This window comes from Mesoplodon bidens (genome assembly GCF_964165515.1).
Source record: "Mesoplodon bidens genome assembly, chromosome: 8".
Taxonomy (NCBI): domain Eukaryota; kingdom Metazoa; phylum Chordata; class Mammalia; order Artiodactyla; family Ziphiidae; genus Mesoplodon; species Mesoplodon bidens.
In genome coordinates this window covers 94,716,209-94,738,294 of record NC_138165.1, presented here as the reverse complement: position 1 = coordinate 94,738,294, position 22,086 = coordinate 94,716,209, and the positions used below count along the sequence as shown (strand labels likewise).

General features: G+C 42.3%; 1 protein-coding gene across 1 annotated transcript in view; it reads right to left on the bottom strand.

The window, feature by feature from the left end:
- Positions 1–10,003, bottom strand: part of CYP27A1 (cytochrome P450 family 27 subfamily A member 1) — a 45,038-nt gene extending 35,035 nt beyond the window's left edge. Inside the window, exon 1 of the mRNA XM_081242931.1 lies at positions 9,298–10,003. Within this exon, the coding sequence (XP_081099057.1) occupies positions 9,298–9,567 (270 nt within the window). The 5' untranslated portion in view covers positions 9,568–10,003. The remainder of the gene's footprint in view (positions 1–9,297) is intronic.
- Between the last annotated feature and the right edge of the window lie 12,083 nt (positions 10,004–22,086).

Genomic DNA, 22,086 nt, shown 5'->3' with positions numbered 1-22,086 from the left:
AGATTAAAAAAGAATAAGAAAGACAGAAAGAGAGAGAGAGAAAGATCTCGATAACCAAACTTTACACCTCAAGGAACTAGAAAAAGGAGGACAAATTAACCTCAAAGTTAGTAGAAGGAACCATAAACAAGATGAAAAGACAACCCTCAGAATGGGAGAAAATATTGGCAAATGAAGCAACTGACAAAGGATTAATCTCCAAAATATACAAGCAGCTCATGCAGCTCAATATCAAAAAAACAAACACCCCAATCAAAAAATGGCTGGAAGACCTAAATAGACATTTCTCCAAAGAAGACATACAGATGGGCAACAAACACATGAAAAGATGCTCAACGTCACTAATTATTAGAGAAATGCAAATCAAAACCACAATGAGGTATCGCCTCACACTGGTCAGAATGGCCATCATCAAAAAATCTAAAAACAACAAATGCTGGAGAGGGTATGGAGAAAAGGGAACCCTCTTACACAGTTGGTGGGAATGTAAATTGATACAGCCACTATGGAGAACAGTATGGAGCTTCCTTAAAAAACTAAAAATAGAACTACCATATGACCCAGCAATCCTACTACTGGGCATATATCCAGAGGAAACCATAATTCAAAAAGACACATGCACCCCAGTGTTCATTGCAGCACTATTTACAATAGCCAGGACATGGAAGCAACCTAAATGCCCATCAACAGAGGAAGGGGTAAAGAAGATATGGTACATATATACAATGGAATATTACTCAGCCACAGAAAGGAATGAAATTGGGTCATTTGCAGAGAACTGGATGGACCTAGAGTCTGTCATACAGAGTGGAATAAGTCAGAAAGAGAAAAACAAATATCATATATTAATGCATATATGTGGACTCCAGAAAAATAGTATAGATAATTTTATTTGCAAAGCAGAAAGAGGGACACAGATGTAGAGAACAAAAGTATGGATACCAAGGGGGAAAGGGCTGGGGGGATGAATTGGGAGATTGGGATTGACAAATATACACTATTGATATTATGTATAAAATAGATAACTAATGAGAACATACTGTTTAGCACAGGGAACTCTACTCAGTGCTCTGTGGTGACCTAAATGGGAAGGAAATCCAAAAGAGAGGGGATATATGTATATGTATAGCTGATTCACTTTGCTGTACAGCAGAAACTAACACAGCATTGTAAAACAACTGTACTCCAATAAAAATTAATTTAAAAAAATTAGTAGAAGGAAGGAAATAACAAAGATCTGAGCAGAAATAAATCAGAGACTAAAAAGACAATAGAAAAGATCACTGAAACTAAGAGATGGCTTTTTAAAAAGCTAAACAAAATAAACAAACCTTTAGCTAGACTCACCAAGAAAAAAAGAGGACTCAGATAAATAAAATCGGAAATGAAAGAAGAGACGTTACAACTGATACCACAGAAACACAAAGGATCACAAGAGACTATTGTGAACAGTTATATGCCAACAAATTGAACAACCTAGAAGAAATGGATAAATTCCTAGAAACATACATTGTACCAAGACTGAAGTATGAAGCAACAGAAAATCTGAGCAGATCAATTATTAGTATAAAGACAGAATCAGTCACCAAAACCTCCTAACAAACAAAAGTCAAAGACCAGACGGCTTCACTGGTGAATTCTACCAAATATTTTAAAGAAGAATTAATACTAAACTTTCTCAAACTCTTCCAGAAAAAAAAAAAAAAAAAGAAGGGGAGGGGACAATTCCAAACCCATTTTATGAGGCTGGAATTTCCATAATACTAAAACCAGACAAGGACAGTACAAGAAAAGAAAATACAGGCCAGTATCCCTGATGAACATAAATGAAAAAACTCTTCAATAAAATATTAGCAAACCAAATTCAACAATACATAAAAAACAACAAACAAACAAATAAACAAAAAAAACATTCATCATGATCAAGAGGGATTCATTCCAGGGATGAAAGGATGGTTCAACAACTGCAAATCAATCAATATAATACAACATATAACAAAATGAAGGATAAAAATCATAAGATCATCTCAATAGATGCAGAAGAAGCATTTGACAAAATTCCACATCCATTTATGATAAAAACTCTCATAAAACTGGGTATAGGGGCTTCCCTGGTGGTGCAGTGGTTAAGAATCCACCTGCTAATGCAGGGGTCATGGGTTCGAGCCCTGGTCCGGGAAGGTCCCACATGCCGTGGATCAACGAAGCCCGTGTACCACAACTACTGAGCCTGCGCTCTAGAGCCCACAAGCCGCAAGTACTGAAGCCCACGCACCTAGAACCCGTGCTCCACAACAAGAGAAGCCACCACAATGAGAAGCCTGCACACTGCAACAAAGAGTAGCCCCTGCTCACTGCAACTACAGAAAGCCTGCGTGCAGCAACAAAGACCCAATGCAGCCATAAATAAATAAATAAATAAATAAATAAATAAATAAATTTTTTAAAAACCTGGGTATAGAGAGAATGAGCCTTAACATAATAAAGGCCATATATGACAAGCCCATAGCTAACATCATAGTCAATGTTGAAAAGCTGAAGGCTTTTCCTGTAAGATCAGGAAAAAGACAAGGATGGCCACTCTTGCCATTTTTATTCAACATAGTATTGGAAGTCCTAGACAGAGCAATTAGGCCAGGAAAAAAAAAAGCATCCAAATCAGAAAAGAAGAGGTAAAACTATCACTATCTGCAGATGACATGATACTATATATCAAAAACCCTAAAGACTCCACCAAAACAACTGTTAGAACTAATAAATGAATTCAGTAAACTTGCAGGTTACAAAATCAAAATACAAAAATCAGTTTGTTTCTATTCACTAATAACAAACTATCAGAAAGAGAAATTAAGAAAACACTCCCATTTATGACTGTATCAAAAAGAATAAAATGCCCAGGAATAAATTTAACCAAAGAGGTAAAAGACCTGTACACTGAAAACCATGACATTGAAGAAAGAAATTAAAGAAGACACAAATAAATGGGAAGATACTCCATGCTCATGGATGGGAAGAATTACTATTGTTAAAATGTCCATACCACCCAAAGCAATCTACAGATTCAATGCAATTCCTACTAAAATTCCAATGGCATTTTTCACAGAAATAAGTAAACAATCCTAAAATTTGTATGGAACTGCAAATGACTCCGAATAGCCAAAGCAATCTTGAGAAAGGAGAAAGAAGCTGGAGGCATTTCAATCTATATTACAAAGCTATAGTAATCAAAACAGTATGTTATTGGCATAAACACACACATATAGATCAGTGGAACAGAATAGAAAGCTCAGAAATAAACCCACACATATATGGTAGATTAATTTATGACAAGGGAGCAAAGAATATATAATGGAGAAAGGACAGCCTCTTCAATAAATGGTGTTGGGAAAACTGGATAGCCACATGCAAAAGAATGAAATTGGATTACTATCTTACACCATACACAAAAATTAACTCAAAATGGATTAAAGACTTGAACTTAAGACCTGAAACCATAAAAACCCCAGAAGAAAACATAGGTGGTAAGCTCCTTGACAGCAGTCTTGATGATGATTTTTTGAATTTGACACCAAAAGCAAAGGTAACAAAAGCAAAAATAAACAAGCAGGACTACATTAAACTAAATAGCTTCTGCACAGCAAAGGAGACCATCAACAAAATGAAAAGACAACCTATCAAATGGGAGTAAATATTTGTAAGTCATATATCTGATAAGGCTTAATATCCAAAATATATGAAGAACTCATATAACTCAATAGCAAAACAAACAAAATCCAATTAAAATACGAGCAGAGGATCTGATGTGACATTTTTCCAGAGACAACATACAGATGGCCATCAGGTAAATGAAAAGGTACTCAACATCACTAGTCACCAGGGAAATGCAAATCAAAACTACAATGAGATATCACCTTGCACCGTTAGAATGGCTAAAAGACAAAAAAATAAGAGTTGGCAAGGATGTAGAGAAAAGGGAACCCTCGTGCACTGTTGGTGGGAGTGTAAATTGGTGCAGCTACTATGGAAAACAGTATAGCCGTTTCTCAAACAATTAAAATTAGAACTACCATATGATCCCACAGTCCCACTTCTGAGTATTTATCCAAAGAAAATGAAAACACTAAACTCAGAAAGATAAATGGACCCCCATGCTCACTGCAGCAGTTATTTACAATAGCCAAGACATGGAAGCATGGAAGCAACGTAAGCGTCCATCAATGGATGAATGTATAAAGAAAATGCGACACACGCGCGCACACACCCAGAAATATTATTCAGCTATAAAAAAGAAGGAGGGCTTCCCTGGTGGCGCAGTGGTTGAGGGTCCGCCTGCCGATGCAGGGGACACGGGTTCGTGCCCCAGTCCGGGAGGATCCCACATGCCGCGGAGCGGCTGGGCCTGTGAGCCATGGCCGTTGAGCCTGCGAGTCCGGAGCCTGTGCTCCGCAATGGGAGAGGCCACAACAGTGAGAGGCCCACATACGGCGGGGGGGGGAAAAAAAAAAAAAAAAAAGAAGAAATCCTGCCATTTACAACAACATGGATGGACCCTGAGGGAATTATGCTAAGTGAAATGAGTCAGACAGAGAAAAACAAATACTGAATGATCTCATGTGTATGTGGAATCTAAAAATTAAACAAACCAAAACAAAACTCATACATACAGAGAACCGATTGGTGGTTGCCAGAGGTGGGCATGGAAGGAGGGCAAAATGCATGAAGGTGGTCAAAAAGTACAAACTGCCAGTTATAAAATAAATAAGTGGGCGTTACAAGATTACATCCTGGGATGTAATGCACAGCATGGTGACTATAACAACACTGTATTGTATATTTGGAAGTTACTAAAAGAGTAAATCTTAAAAGTTCTCATCACAAGAAAAAAAATTTCGTTAACTATATATAAAAAAAAGAAACGTGATACATGAAATGACAAATATGTACAGGAAGCATTAGGGAGACACAGGAGGGGTCACCAACCCAGGTAGTCCACAATGAGAGCTACAGAATAGACAGCTGATCTCATCATTCTCAGGGTCAACATCTTTGAAAGATATCAATTTGTTACATAAATTTACATATAAATTTAACATATGTTCACATTTCACTTTTTCAGCACTCTTGTCATTATTTTAGTTAGAAAAGAGAAAGGAACTGGCATTTATGGACTAGCAAGGCTTTCACATTTCCCAGTTCCCACTCCAACCCCTTAAAGTCCTACAGTGCTTCCCTAAGCTGATTTTATTAATTTTATGTGTGATACGCAGTTTTTGACAACTGAGGGTGCAGGAGACATTATGGTCAGCTGCCCTTATATCATTTCCTGTCCTCTTCCTTGTGCAGCAGCCGCCTGTTTAGGTGGCAGGGCCCCCCACCCCAGCTTTAGGAGTAAGCCTGCATGAGTCTAAGCTAGAGTACACCTATGGCCACTATGATGGACTCAAGAATGGGCAATTAACCCAAGCCAGTCCACTAAGTTCTGTGAGACGGCAGAGCCAAGAGGACTGCAGAACAGAACCGGGGCTTTGATGGTCTCGTGAATCACTAGAGCAAACTATACCTGAAGGGCACACAACTATGAGACTTTTCCACTATAGGAACCAATAAAGCTGCTTTATAGTTTAAGCTGGTGAGAGTGGCAACCAAATGGATTTGAACTGATACAAAGTGGGTCACTGGAAGCATCCTCTTTCTCAATAGGGGTATTAACTGGCTTTTATAGATGTGCAGCACTCCGCTGTTTACTAACTCACACCAGCCACATGTAGTGGGAAGGGCTAATATATTTCCCATGGAGCAGCCCAGGTTCATGTGATTCCAGATCTTTGGGATACAAAGGCTGAAGCCAGGAGGCTCTGCAAAATTCTAGTCCGGCCTCTCCTTTAAAAGTCCACACAGGGGGACTTCCCTGGAGGCGAAGTGGTTAAAAATCCGCCTGCCAGTGCAGGAGACACGGGTTCGAGCCCTGGTTCGGGAAGATCCCACGTGCCACAGAGCAACTAAGCCCGTGTGCCACAACTACTGAGCCCACATGCTACAACTACTGAAGCCCACAGGCCTAGAGCCCGTGCTCCACAACAAGAGAAGCCACCGCAACGAGAAGCCCGCGCACCGCAATGAAGAGTAGTCCCCGCTCGCCACAACTAGAGAAAGCCGGAGCGCAGCAACGAAGACCCAATGCAGCCAAAAATAAATTAATTTAAAAAAATAAAAGGCCAAACAGGGACTTCCCTGATAGTCCAATGGTTAGGACTCCGTGCTCCCAATGCAGGGGGCCCGGGTTCCATCCCTGGTCAGGGAACTATATCCCACATGCCACAACTAAAAGAGCCCACATGTCGCAACTAAAAAGATCCTGTATGCCACAATGAAGATCCCAACGAAGATCCCGTGATCCTGTGCGCTGCAGCTAAGACCCGGCACAGCCAAATAAATAAATAAATAAATGTTTTTTTAAAAATGAAAAATAAATAAATGGCCACACACTCCTGGCTTTCTCCTGCTTCCTCCTCCACTTCCTAGGGCAGTCGAGAATTTCTTGGTAGTTACCACTGCAGAGATAGTCCTGAGCAAAACTTCCCAATAAACTTTCCCTGAAAAATGGTGAGAAATCCTTAGTCCCCACCCTTGGGGCATTCACTGGGCTGCTCACATTTCTAGAGGTTAAATCAAGCAGGGGAAGCTTCCAGGACTCTGGTTTCTTGGCTTACTTAGTTTCTTGGAGCTGAGCACACAGGGAATAATTTTTTTTAACCATCTCCGAGTGCCTTGTGACCTGCCCACCATGCCTCAGAAGCATGAACCCAACAGAGAAGACCCTACGAGTTGGCCGCAGCCCAGGCAGGTGCAGAGAAACTGTGTTCAGTCTGGACCTTCAAACCCTCACAGTCATTTTCTCCCTCATCATTAACTCCCAGTCCAACTTTCCCTGGGGGGTGGCTCAGATAATGCCATACCCTTTGTCACCCGAGGCCCTCTCTGCCTCTCCTGTCCAATCCATCCTACTGTACACACCATAACCTGGACAGTGCCCCTTGGAGGCCATCTTCACCCCATGCCTGCTCAATAGCTCACCAAGGCTCCTCAGAAGAACCAGGGCCCTTAGTCTGGCCTTCAATATCCTCCTCAAAGGCCTGTCATATCCCAAGGCCCCACAGCTCCTCCTCATTTTTCACTACTGCCCAGTACAGCTACCTGGTGACCAGTCTGTTCATCAGCCCAGCCCAAGGCCTGTCTACTCCTGTCAGTCACTGACAACCACACATGTGCCTGGATGGCATGCTCGAGTCAAAGGTCCCACTCCTCCCCCAGCCCTGAACTGGCTTCTCCTCCCAGGGCACTCAGCTTTCTTTCTGAAATTAGCTGTTTGCTGATTTGTTTACTCCCTTGTTACCCCTCTTCCCCAAAGAAGCATTTAACCCCCATGTGGGTATTGGCCACATCTCACTGAAGCTTAGCTCTTGGAAAAATGCCTGGGGCAGAGTGGGTGCGCTAATATTTGTTAATAGTCATCAGAAAGACAAATCCCACATGAATCTCTTTGGTTCACTTCCTAAAACCTCTCCAACTTAACCAACATTGGATTTTCCAGTCTCTGTCCATTGACAGTGGGCGATCCATCCATCCCTGCCTCATATCAGTGTTCCACTGGATAAAACCTTCTTACTGGACATTGATTTCTTAATAACAAAAATGTACCTTTTCCTTAATGTCTATGATTTTGCTTTCACTCTCTGAGCAATGACATCTTTTTCTCCATTAAGGGGAAATTTACCCTGCAAATCACCAAACCTCTGTAATCCTCCAGAAGCCATTTCCTCTGGAAGAAGTCTGTGGTAGCCGATACCACCATAGATATCACCACAGATAAATGGTGGTTCTATAACATCTGGCAGCTTATACACTTGCATGTGTTATTCTATTACCAAGACAGCTCCCTTCTCTCCCAACCTCTGTCCACTTTATTTTTTTTAATGTTTGAAATATTAATTTTACTAAGGAAGCATTTGATAGTTGTATTAGATCATATAATCAATCACTTCATTTTTAAATGATGTGGCCTGAGGATACAATTAAAATATGGACTTTTCATTGATTCAACAAATATTTGAGCATCTACAAGTGCCAGGCTTGGAGATACAGGCCAAACAGGAGGACCCCTGCTCTCACAGGGTTACATTCTTGCAGGAGGGCAATATTAAAGAAATGTTTATATTACTTGTAACACAGGGACTTCCCTGGTGGCGCAGTGGTTGAGAACCTGCCTGCCAATGCAGAGGACAGGGGTTCGAGCCCTGGTTGGGGAAAATCCCACGTGCCGCGGAGCAACTAAGCCCGTGCGTCACAACTACTGAGCCTGCGCTCTAGAGCCCACGAGCCACAACTACTGAAGCCTGCGCGCCTAGAGTCCGTGCTCTGCAACAAGAGAAGCCACCGCAATGAGAAGCCCGCGCACCGCAAAGGAGAGTAGCCCCCACTCGCCGCAACCAGAGAAAGCCTGCGTACAGCAACTAAGACCCAGCACAGCCAAAAATAAATAAATTAAAAATAAATAAATGGGCTTCCCTGGTGGCGCAGTGGTTGAGAGTCCACCTGCCAATGCAGGGGACACGGGTTCATGCCCCGGTCCGGGAAGATCCCACATGCCGCGGAGCGGCTGGGCCTGTGAGTCATGGCCGCTGAGCCTGCGTGTCCGGAGCCTGTGCTCCGCAACGGGAGAGGCCACAACAGTGAGAGGCCCGCGTACCGCAAATAAATAAATAAATAAATAAATAAATAAAATTTAAAAAACATATAACACAGAGGAATTGACAGAGAAAGAAGATGGTGCTTTACAGGAGCACATTAACAGGTGTCTAACCCAGCCCAGGGAAATCACAGAGACAAAAACAAGTGTTTAAGTAGAAGGGTGAAGACAACAGTTCAGGCAGAGGGAACCTCCTAGACCCTAAGGCGGGGGAAGGACTTTCTAGGCTTAAGGAATTGGAAGAAGTCTAGAATGGGTGGGGCCCCCAGTGTGAAAAGAGGAGTCAAGGAGACGAGACTGAATCTCAACCTCTGTCCACTTTAAACCTAGTCTCCCAAATCACCTCTAGCCCAGTGTTCTCCTGCTTCATAGCACCCCTTGACCTGTTCATTTCAGTTCATAGCCCCTACAGATTCCCAGTGTATGACCATAGCCCCACTCGGTCCCGAGCTAAACGTGTCCTTCACTTTTTGTCCAACGTCTCCCCATCCCCACCTTCTCTGTCCGGGTGCGTACCACATCCCTGGTCGCGAGGCCCCCCGCTCGGTTACCTGGAGCTGGTGCAAGTGCAGAACGTAGCCTTGCACCAACAGCTGGAATAAGAGACGCAGCTGCCCTGGCCCTGAAAGCTCCTCCAGGCTCCGCAGCCTCCGATCGCCAGGCCCGGTTCCGGGAGCCTCGGCTGCCTGGGCCGCAGGGAGGGCGCTGGGGATCGCGGCCTTGGCTCTGGCCCCGTGGGAGCCGAGGCCAGGGAGAGCCACCCGCGTCCCCAGCAGCGCCCACCGCAGCCTTGCGCAGCCCAGCGCACCCATACGATTCATGGCTCGCGCCGCCACGCCTTTGGATCGCGAGTGCAGAGCGCCTGGAACTTGCCCAGAGACAAAACAGTAGGGGCGGGTTCAAGGGTACCGGTAGCCCAGGGCGGGCCGGACGAAGGCTGACCAGGCCCCTTACTGCTCACTTTTCCTCGCGGTCTTCAGTCCCTCCAAATAGGACCTAAGGGACTCGCAGAAGTCACTCTTTCCAACTGTAAGCCTCCTGGCTCGGGGAAGGGCCGGATAACGCCAAGCCAGAATATGCACGGGGGACTTAGGGGAGACCCACAGAGAGCTAACGATGGCCGCCTCTTCCGCGACTCCCCCACCTCGCACTTCCGCGAACTCTCGAGGAGAACTTGAAGCTCGCTTGGTCTCTATTCCCGGCAGGAGTGCGGCAAAGTTCTCGGCAGCCCGGGAGCCTTCCAAGACGGGGAGGCCGGTTCGCCACCCCAGACCGCCAGCGTCTCAGCTGTCCTCACTTCCCGGAGGGACCAGGAACCGGCTGTTGAGATTAAACCGGCCGCTGGCTTTTCCTGATAGCCTCCAGAGTTGATCCCGGAGTCTGAGGGCTGAGCGAGGAAAGAGCAATAAATCCCCCTGGGCAAAAAAGCAAAGAGCAAAAAAAAACGACCCTGTCTCCAGGGTCATCTGATTCCTGGAGGGAGGAAGCCAAACAAATAAATTTAAATATTAGGGTTTTTTAAAAATGCAGTTCTACCCCTCTCCCTCCCCACCACCCACATACTCCCTGGTCTGCTGAGGCAGGATTTCTCAAACTGCAGGTTGAGACCAGATTTAGTGAATGTGACCAAAATTATCTTTTAATAAGATGGAAAAGAACAAAATAGAACAGAAAATATTGCAAGAAGGAAAAGTATTATTTCATGAATTCTTTGTTTCATATATGTATATTCAAAGTACAAGTTTCAAAAAGTTAAAAACATGACTCATACACAAATAAAATAAATACGAGCTCAAAGCTTATTCAACCCATTAGAGGTAGAACCAGCAGGATGATAAAGCTTTTTCTAAGACCATTTGAAGAATTGGTTATTTACAGGCAGCCAGAGGCAGAAGAGGCATGTTAAGTTCAAGGGGCAAAAATTAGACTGACAGCTGATGTAGCTAGGTGTGGACTTCTTTTTATTTATCCCCTTAGGGGTCATAGAGTTTCTTGACTCTGCGACCTAATATCTTTCATTAGTTTTGGAAGTTTTCAGATATTCAAACATTCCTTTTACCCCATTTATTTTTCTTCTGTCCTTTAAAAAATATTTCTAGTTTTATGCCAAAATTCTTAACGTTATTTTTTTTAATTTTTTAAAAAATAAATTTATTTATTTTTTGGCTGTGTTGGGTCTTCGTTGCTGTGCACAGGCTTTCTCTAGTTGCGGCGAGTGGGGGCTACTCTTCATTGCGGTGCACAGGCTTCTCATCACAGTGGCTCCTCTTGTTGTGGAGCACGGGCTCTAGGCGCATGGGCTTCGGTAGTTGCAGCACGCGGGCTCAGTAGTTGTGGCTTGTGGGCTCTAGAGCACAGGCTCAGTAGTTGTGGTGCACGGGCTTAGTTGCTCCACTGGCATATGGGATCTTCCCGGACCAGGACTTGAACCTGTGTCCCCTGCATTGGCAGGCGGATTCTTAACCACTGCTCCACCAGGGAAGCCCAAAGTTATTTTTTATTATACCCTTTACTTTTGTAAGCATAGTTGTTTTAAGGATTATGACCAATAACTCCAATACATGGAATCTATGTGGGACGATTTCTATTGTCCATTATTTCTGGTGGTTTTGTGCATATTTCCATGTTTCTTCCTGGGCCTTGTTTCTTTTGATTGTGTGCCAGAAAATGTATTCATTAAGTTTCTAGTGGAACTAATTTGAAGTTTAGGATGATTTCATTTTCCCTGTGGAAGATTTACTTTTATTTCTGACAGTTGCCTAAAGGCACCCACAATCCAAAATCACCATAATTCAGTTTCAGGGAATGAGATGCTTTGAAGCTGAACTGCAGTCCTTTAGAAGGCTAGTCTATTTCCAGTCCTTAATCTTTTTGGGTTCCAATCCAAAGTTTGGGTATAAGAGATTACAGACTCCAGCTATTCTTCACACAGCCCTGTGAGGCTAAACCACTCAACTTCTCACAACTTCTCAGCTTTCTCTTCTGAAAATGGGAAATGCTACTAATAGGAAAGTGGTACCTAATGGCTAACTTACCTCTGGAGTTCTGTCTTCTCTTGGTTATTGTCTGACAGTTCTTTATTACCTTGTTTGTTCTCTGATGCTGATTCCTTCAAGTAAATGCTGGTCATATTTTATTCAGCTTTTCAAGTTATCCTTTGAGAGAGGACTGAGTCAGGTATTAAGAGAAGTGGAAATCCAATTTATGCTTTTACCTTTATTGTTTTTTCCCCCTCTGGGTTCATTTTCTTGATATATTATATTTTTAACTTTTTATTTTTTAATGACTGCTTAGTGAAATTTTATTTCCTAATGAATGGACTTAATGCTACACATTTTCATATCATACTATTTTGGCCATATCCAATAAGATTTAATACGCAATTTCTCTCACTGTCACTCATTTCCCAATAGTTTGTAATTTCCATTTTGATTTTCTTTTTAATCTAAGTCATGCAGGAAAGTGTTTTTTTAAAAATAAATTTATTTACTTATTTATATTTGGCTGTGTTGGGTCTTCGTTTCTGTGCGAGGGCTTTCTCTAGTTGCGGCGAGCGGGGGCCACTCCTCATCACGATGCGCGGGCCTCTCACCATCTCGGCCTTTCTTGCTGTGGAGCACAGGCTCCAGACGCGCAGGCTCCAGACGCGCAGGCTCAGCAGTTGTGGCTCATGGGCCCAGTTGCTCTGCGGCATGTGGGATCTTCCCAGACCAGGGCTCGAACCCGTGTCCCCTGCATTGGCAGGCAGACTCTCAACCACTGCGTCACCAGGGAAGCCCAGGAAAGTGTTTTTATTTACTTTTAACTAGTTGTAGTTTTGTTTTTTGTTTTGAAAGGGACCATTCTTTTGTTATTAATTTATAATGCTATTACATTGTGGTCAGAGTATTAATGATCTGCTTTTTAGAATTACTAAAACATTTTTGATGGTCTAGTACTTGTTTATTTTTGTGAATATTCCATGTGTATTTTTGAAAATATGTATTTTTTTATTAACTTATTAATTTTGTTATTTAAACCCTCTGTAGCCTTATTTTTGTCTACTTGATTTGTTAATATCTGAGAGACACATGTTCAAGTATCCCCCAAATATTATGGATTTGTGGATTTGTCAATTTTTTTGTGTCTTTTCAACAGCTTTGGTTTTATATTTTGAAGATCTGTTGTTAGGTTCATAAAGGTTCATGACTATTATATACTATATATTCTTGACTATTATATTCTTATATAGCACCTTTTATAAATTTGAAATATTAAAATATTAAATTGCTTTGGATTTAGTTTGTTTGACTTTAATATTGTTACTCCTACTATTGTTAGTCCTATGAAGTTGTTTGATATATCTTTTATTCATCCCTCTTATTTTTCAGTCATTCTAGATTATTTTGATTTAGAGGTATCTCTCATAAATACCATGTAGCTGGATTTTTTTCTTACCTAACAAGAGAATCTTTAAATAGCAAAAATTATTTTTATAACTTGAATGAAAGTTTAAAAATAAATAAATGAAATGAAATAAAAATTTTAAACATAATGAATGGTGGGACTTCCCTGGTGGCACAGTGGTTGGGAATCCACCTGCCAATGCAGGGGACATGGGTTCGATCCCTGGTCTGGAAAGATCCCACATGCAGTGGAGCAGCTAGGCCCGTGCGCCACAACTGCTAAGCCTGCACTATAGAGCCGCGAGCCACAACTGCTGAAGTCTGCACGCCTAGAGCCAGTGCTGCACAAAAGAGGCCGCTGCAGTGAGAAGCCCGCACACCGCGGCAAGGAGTGGCCCCCACTCGCTGCAGCTAGAGGAGGCCCGCGCGCAGCAGCGAAGACCCAGAGCAGCCAAAACTAAATAAATTTTTTTAAAAAACCATAATGAATGATAATTCATGGAAGAGGAACTATAAATGGCTCTTCAGCCCATGCAAAAATGTTCAACTTTATTTGCAATGAAAGACAAATCAGAACTACATCAGAAACCATTTTTCACCTATAAGATTGACAAAGATCAAAAGTTTGATACCACTATGATTTTGAGGGTATAAGGAAACAAACTCTCAGTCATGGTTTAAGGAAGTACAAATTTCTGCAGAGTTTTCAAAATTTAAAGTGCACTTACTTTTGAGCCAGCGGTTCTACTTGTAGGGATTTTTTTTTCTGCGAATATACTTGCACATTCACAAAATCACAAATATACAAAGATATTTATTACAGCATTGTTTGTACAGATAAAGAAAATATTGGAAACAACCTGAACCCATCAGTAGGGGATTAATGAGATAAATTATAGTAAATTCATGCATTGGAATCATTTGCAGCTTTAAAAAGACAGTGATACAGCTCTATGTGTACTGATATACAACAATTTCCAAGATATAAAATAAAAGAAGCAAGATGCAAAACAGTGGTATGGTAGGCTACGACAAAATTATGCCAGTGTTTGCGCATGCATAGAATATCTCTGGAAGGATACACAAGAAACTTGTAATTGTAGTGGCCTCAGGGACAAAGGTGACAGGGACACAACTTCACAGCATGCTCTCTTGGCTCTTAGAATTGTGTAGTATGTACTTGTAATATGTCAGGTTTTTTTTAAGTGGCTTATTCAAAAGTCACATAACAAAACATCTTCTTTTGACATTTCTGGAAACTTGTGTCTCAAAGTGATGTCTGGCTATCAGGTAACTTGGTCACTTGGGACCTTGCCAGGGCCAAAAAATTTAGTAAAAGCAATAATAATGTGTTAAAACAATTAAACCCGTACATACATATAGTACCTTATTTTTTCCTTTCTTTTCTTTTTTCCCCTTTCTTTTCTATTTCAGGGGAGGGAGGTATCTAGAAAGAAGTATGTTGGGGAAAATGTATATTTGAAGATACCCATGAATTAAGTACAAGAACAAACAGTGTGTATAAAAAAATTGGTTTGAGATTAAAAGAAACGAAATTGAGCTATTTGTAATGAGGTGGATGGACCTAGAGTCTGTCATACAGAGCGAAGTAAGTCAGAAAGAGAAAGACAAATACTGTATGCTGACACATATATATGGAATTTAAGAAAAAAAATGTCATGAAGAACATAGGGGTAAGACAGGAATAAAGACATAGATCTACTAGAGAATGGACTTGAGGATATGGGGAGGGGGAAGGGTAAGCTGTGACAAAGCAAAAGAGCGGCATGGACATATATACACTACCAAACGTAAGGTAGATAGCTAGTGGGAAGCAGCCGCATAGCACAGGGAGATCAGCTCGGTGCTTTGTGACCACCTGGCGGGGTGGGATAGGGAGGGCGGGAGGGAGACGCAAAAGGGAGGGGATATGGGAACATATGTATATGTATAACTGATTAAATTTGTTAAATTAAAAAAAATTGATTTGAGAGTAGGTTAAAAAAATGGTCTGATTCTTTTGTTTAATTAACTCATACGTTTTTGTGACTTTGAAAATTAAAATAAACAAATAAAAGCTTTCTAAGCCTCCTGAACACAGAGAATTTATGCTTACATTGCTTTCTAAGGAATTAAATTATACAGCAAAACAACCCCAAAGTAAAAATCACCCATAATCCCACCACTTATATATGGGGACAAATTAAAAGACCTCTGCTTTGCTTCCCCAGTTATATTCCTTCCAGATGAAGTACTGTTCATAATTTAGTGCATATTCTTCCAGACCTTGTTCTATATTTACATAAACTTTTTTCACCTGTAGTTAAGAAAAGCATGTTGAAATTTTAATGTGAATTCCCTTAAATATTATAAAGGCTTAGGGCTGTTTTTTAAAAAATATGCCTATTGACCATTTCTATTTCTTCTATGAAGTCCTTAGTCATATCCTTTGATCTTTTTTTGTTGGATTTTCTGTCTTTCCTTATTAGTTTGTTGGAGTTCTTTTTCTACTTAGAGAGATTAACAGATTAACCTCTGTTACATATATTACAAGTATTTTCTCCTGGTTGTCTGTTCTTTATATCTTGGCTATTATTTAGGGTATCTTTTGTTTATTTCTGTGTAGTCCAATCTGGCACTTTTTTTCTTTTTATGATTTCTGGGTTTCATATCTTTTTGAGACTACCCCAAAATTATTAGGCGAAAAAAATCCTCCTATGTTTTACCATATATGTGATAGTTTCATTTTTCCACCTGTTACCATTTTTTTCACAGTGAGCAATTCAATCTATCTGGAATTAATTTTTGGTTTTGGTGTGACCTAGGGTCTTATTATCTAATTATTCCCACATCATTTAATTAAATAATAACTAATTATTCCAACATTATTTATTAAATAATAGCTCAGGAGTTTGCTGGATGTCCCCCATTTTCTATCTGGGAGCAACATTCTTTAAGTTACAGGACTTAGTGGAAAATTTGATCCTCCATTTCACTCCAGAACATTCCTTTGGTGCCATGTGGCTTTCAGGAGCTGCCTCTGGATCATCCTCTGATACTGCAATGACCACCAGTCCCCACAAGGGCGACACCCCATCTTCACGGGAAGCCAGGAAAAGATGGGATGAACACATCTTTCTACCCCATGCCTCTTTAGTGTTCATAAGACCAGACAGCACTTGTTCCTTTAGCAAAGAGTTAGGACATTTCCGGAGGGAAATCAATGTGAAGAGAATCAAACATGTTAATTCTCACTTCTCCTTCAAGTTGCACAAAGGTAGGCAGCTGGTAGCCCAGACCTTCCAGATCTTGTGCCTCAGATGCTTCTCCAAGAGCTTTTTAACTGGGTTCTCCAACACTTTGGTTTGTTCATTGTCCCTCTTGCATCCTCTTCTTCAAGTCTCAAAGTGGAGAAACGCTACCTTCCCTTTCTCAGGAAAACCCTAATTCTTCCTCCAACGAGCCTGGGTTCTTTTCTTCAAATAAACTTCTGAGTCTTAGTTTGGTAGTCTTATCCAACCCTGAGTTTCATCCATGGTCCCAGAGGTGCAGAGGAGATGGGCACTCAGCTTCTGGGAGATGGTAAAGGAAGAATGTCCAGTTCCTGTTTTATTTACAATCTTCCCACCCACGAGCATGGCAGCAGGGTTGCTGGTATGGTTCCTCTACTGGTTGATCTGTAAAAGTAAGCATCTCATCCTAGGTAAATTACTTTTCTTTCCCTTAAAGACTATGCAGTCTAAACTCCTATCAAAGCAAGGATATTTCCTCTCAGAATTAACAGAATCAGTGAGTAAAAATTATTTTGCTGAAGAACAAAGGACTTGGTTTCTCTCCTGCTTTTCTTGAGGTCTGGGATAGCTTCTGGCAACACAGAAGGTTTATAGCTCTTAATGGCTGTGCTCTGTGATACCCAGGAAAAAGCACCTGCCTTAGTTAAACTCTTCAAGTCAACATTGTCCTCTGATTTGGGATGGAATGGCACGGCCAATTCTTCCACACGATGCTTCCCCAGAAGTTTGAAATAACACATACACTTTTCCCTTCAATTCTAGTATGCATTTCGATCCATTTTTATACTCTCCTTCCCAGAGATCAAAAACTCTAATAGTCTTAACCCTATAGTTTTTTGTTTGTTTGTTTGTTTGTTTTTGCGGTACGTGGGCCTCTCACTGTTGTGGCCTCTCCCGTTGCGGAGCACAGGCTCCGGACACGCAGGCTCAGCGGCCATGGCTCATGGGCCCAGCCGCTCCGTGGCATGCGGGATGCGGGATGCGGGATCCTCCCGGACCGGGGCACGAACCCGCGCCCCCTGCATCGGCAGGTGGACTCTCAACCAGTGCGCCACCAGGGAGGCCCAACCCTATAGTTTTAAGACCAGGCCAGAGACCAGAATGGGGCAGTGGTGGGAATTGGGGTAAACTAAAGGATACAGCCCCAGGGGCAGCTACCACCCAGCTCCAGCCAACTGTTGCCATGTAAGAATGTAGGCCTGATGTGACTAGAGGTTTGAATTCTAGAACAATTTTTATGAGAAAACATCTGGCAGCCTTAAAAAACAAATTAATCAGCCCAAACAAAATCTGTGTGCCAGTTTTCACCCTCTGCTTTATTATGACCCATTTTTCTTTCTGCCTATCCTTGTGCCAGTGCAATCCTGTTTGAAATAATGCTTGTATGGGCTGAATTGTCTACCCCTCAAATTTATGTGTTGAAGTCCCAACCCCCAGTATCTCAGAATGTGACTATATTTGGAGATAAGACTTTTAAAGAGGTAATTAAGGTAAAATGAAGTTGAGTGGGCCCTTAATCAATATGGCCAGCATACTTATAAGAAGAGGAGCTTGGACACAGATACACACAGTATCTAAGACCAAGTGAAGACACCTGAGGAGGATGTCTTCATGCCAAGGAGAGAGATCTCTGAAGAAACCAACCCTGCTGAAACCACAGCTGGATCTCAGACTTCCAGCTTCCAGAACTGTGAGAAAATAAATTTCTGCTGTTTAAGTTACTCGGTCTGTGGCAATTTGTCTGCTTTTCTTGAGTCTGTGGCAGCCCTAAAAAACTAATACACCACCTCTTTATAAAAAGACCTCCTGGGCTTCCCTGGTGGAGCAGTGGTTAAGAATCCACCTGCCAATGCAGGGGACACGGGTTTGAGCCCTGGTCTGGGAAGATCCCACATGCCATGGAGCAACAAAGCCCATGTGCCACAACTACTGAGCCTGTGCTCTAGAGCCCACGAGCCACAGCTGCTGAGCTCACGTGCCACAACTACTGAAGCCCATGCACCTAGAGCCCATGCTCCACAACAAGAGAAGCCACCACAATGAGAAGCCTGTGCTCCGCAACAAAGACCCAATGCAGCCAAAAATAAATAAAATAAATAAATTTAAAAAAAATAAAAAGATCTCCTACTCAGAGCAACTTATTGGAATATCACAGTCTCCCTGAATAGAGGTCATTATTCTTCTCCTCCAGGTAAGAAAAATATAGTTCAGGGAGGTAAAGAACAGTAAGTGGCAGAGCCAGACTTAAGACCCAGGGCTTTGCGTACTGAGTTTAATGCTCTTTCCACTAGATTTGAGGTGAGAGGGGAAGGTCTAGGTAATATGAATATTTCCACTGCAGAAATAGGAAATCAAGAGGAGCCCACTATCACCCTGATAACCATACGCTGGGTGATGGTCCACAAGAAGGTAGAACCACTCGCCTGGCCCTGCGTGACGACATCTTCCTGAAGCAAACAGTACTCTTCAGCTGTAGTGACTTGCAGGGGTGGTAGCTCACTGTTATCCCATCCAGGGTTTCCATGCTCTAGAAACAACATCAAGGTTATGAGCTGGTCTTCTGAGTCTGGAAGACTTTTATTTGGAATTCCATTTTGTATCAAAAAGTCATCCTCAGTAAATTTAGGGATACCCGCTGCTGTATAATAAAGAATTTGTCTGGTCTTTGTCCCAGGTTCCTGAGATAGAGCTTCTAACTGTTAGAATTTTGTGAGTGATAGGAATGTCTTTGTTATTCAGGGTCGATCCTTAGTTTCAGGATGGGAGCTGGTCATGCTGGAAAGATTGGTCACATAATTATAGGGTTGGGACTTCGAGCCAGGTGATACCAGCTCAACCTCTGGGAAGGGGACGGAGGCTGGAGACTGAGTTCAGTCACAACGCCACTGATTCTATCAATCCTGCCTATGTAATGAAACCCCAATAAAAACTCTGGACACTAAAGCTCAGTTGCGCTTCCTTGTTGGTGCCGGGAAGGTGACACATCCTGATTCCATGGTAGAGGACATGGACGTTCCACGTTCAAGACCTTTCTAGAGCTCGTTGTATAGGCCTCTTCTTTTGGCTGGTCCTGATTCATAAGCATAATAATAAAACTGTAATTCAAAGTATAGAGCTTTCCTGAGTTCTGTGAATCATTCTAGTGAATTATCAAACCTCAGGGGGTTGCAGGAGCATGTGAATTTGTAGCCAGTTGGTGAAAACTACAGGTAGCCTGGGAACCCCCAGACTTGTGGCTGGCATCTGAAGTGAGGGAAGTCTAGTTGGGGACTATGTCTTTAAACTGTAGTCTGCACTAACTCCAGGTTTAGTGTCAGAATTGCAGTATTGCACCTGCCCTTTCCTTTCCTTGTGGTTGGTTCTAATTTTGAGGGATTACATTGTGCCTAACACATGTGAGGGCTCCAAACTGGTCCTCAGCTACTGTTAGCCTATGCTGCCATCAACTGAAACATCTTCATTTCTCCCTGGCTTCACTCTCTACCCCTATTCCTGACCAAAAGTCTCTCAAATCAATCTCTCTCTCTCTCTCTCTCTCTCTTTCCTACTTTCCCACTTCCACGGCCTTTATGGGCCCCTGGGAGCATGTGACTCTTTCTGAAGGAGAACTTTGAGGTCATCTCGTCCTATCTGCCTACATGTCTCAGATGTCCTCATACTAGGCATGAGAAAACCTCTGGGACTTCCCTTCCAGGAAGCAGGTACAGGTCTTTTTTGTTCTCAGATTCTCAGTCATTGGCAGAGGAGAAGTGCAGGACACAGGCCCCTATATCAGGGACACACATCAGCCTACAAGGAGGAGGAGGAGGAAGAGAATAAGAAGGGGAATGGAGAAGGAAGAATTAACATTTGAGGACTCGCTATGTATCAGGCACTGTTCTGACCACTTTTCTAATATTAATTCGATTCCTGCATCAACTCTAAGAGTTAATAATGCTATTATCCTAATATTTTACAAAACAGTGGGGCAGAGATTTAAAATAATTTTCTCAAGTCATACAGCTAGTAAAGTCAGAGCCAGAATTCAGGAACTGGGGTCCCAGTGATTATGAACGATCTGTACTGCCTTCTTTTCCATAGACCTCAGCAATGCTGCCTTCCCTTCTACCCGCTAAGGTAACTCTTCTGCTCTCAGAGCAGAAAATCCTGGCTCTCAGTAATCAAATATTTTGTTTTAAATATTTCAGCATTTGTCTGAAGTTCAACTTTCGCAAAGCAAATAACTATTTTGGTCTCTGCTGTGTCAGTCTTTCCCTAAAGGGAATGAGATGAAACGCTCCAACCACTGCTTCCTTAATGTGGGAGGGCCACTCAATTACAAGGGAGTAGCTGGGGTTGTTGCTATAATCTGACACTTGAATGAGGCTCTCTATCCTGAAACAAAAGCATTTATGGAAACAAGAGGCAGAATGATTCAGTGAAAAGAGCATGGGTTTTATTAAAATGCTCATAATGTTTCATTAAGAAATAAAAACAAATTACAAAACCCTTTCAACAGTTGGTTCTCTTTCTCCCCCCCACACACAATTGGAAATATACACACCAAATTTAATAATACTTTAATTTTTTAATATAAATTTATTTTATTTATTTTTGGCTGCATTGAGTCTTCGTTGCTGCACACGGGCTTTCTCTAGTTGCCGCTAGTGGGGGTTACTCTTCGGTGCATCATCCTAACCTCTGCTTTCATATTCACATGGCATATTCCCTGTGTGCATATCTGTGTCCAAATTTCCCCTTTTCATCAGGATACCAGTGATATTGGAATAGGGGCCTACCCTACTCCAGTATGACCTCATCTTAAGTAGTTATATCTGCAATGACCCTATTGCCTAATAAGGTCACAATATGATTGGTACTTCAGCCTACATACTTGGGGGCACACAATTCACCCCATCACTAGCATATTCCTAGGAGTGGAGTTCCCAGGTCAGATGAGCTAGTGATAATACTGTGATAATGACATTATCAGTCTTAGTATGCAGCTCTCTGCAATAATTATGATATACATGGTATATTTAGAATTTGCATTTTCCTGATGGCTAACGTGGGACACTGTTTTTTCCAAAGGTAGCTGCAACAATTTTTTTCTTTTTTTTTTTTTTGGCTGTGTTGGGTCTTTGTTGCTGCACCCGGGGTTTCTCTAGTTGCGGCGAGCGGGGTCTACTGTTTTGTTGCGATGCGTGGGCTTCTCACTGCGGTGGCTTTTCTTGTTGAGGAGCATGGGCTCTATGCACACGGGCTTCAGTAGTTGTGGCTCGCGGGCTCAGTAGATGTGGCGCATGGGCTTAGTTGCTCCATGGCATGTGGGATCTTCCTGGACCAGGGCTCGAACCCATGTCCCCTGCATTGGCAGGTGGATTCTTAAATCTTGACTGCCTTTTAAATTTTAACTATTCTGGGGACTTCCCTGGTAGTGCAGTGGATAAGACTCTGTGCTCCCAATGCAGGGGGCTCGGTTTCTATCCCTGGTCAGGGAACTAGATCCCACATGCCTGCCACAACTAAGTTTGCATGCCACAACTAAGGAGCCCTGGAGCCACAACTAAGCAGCTGGTGAGCCACAACTAAGAAGCCCATGTGCTGCAACTGAGGAGCCTGCAAGCTGCAACTAAGGAGCACGCCTGCTGCAATTAAGACCTCATGCAACCAAATAAATATT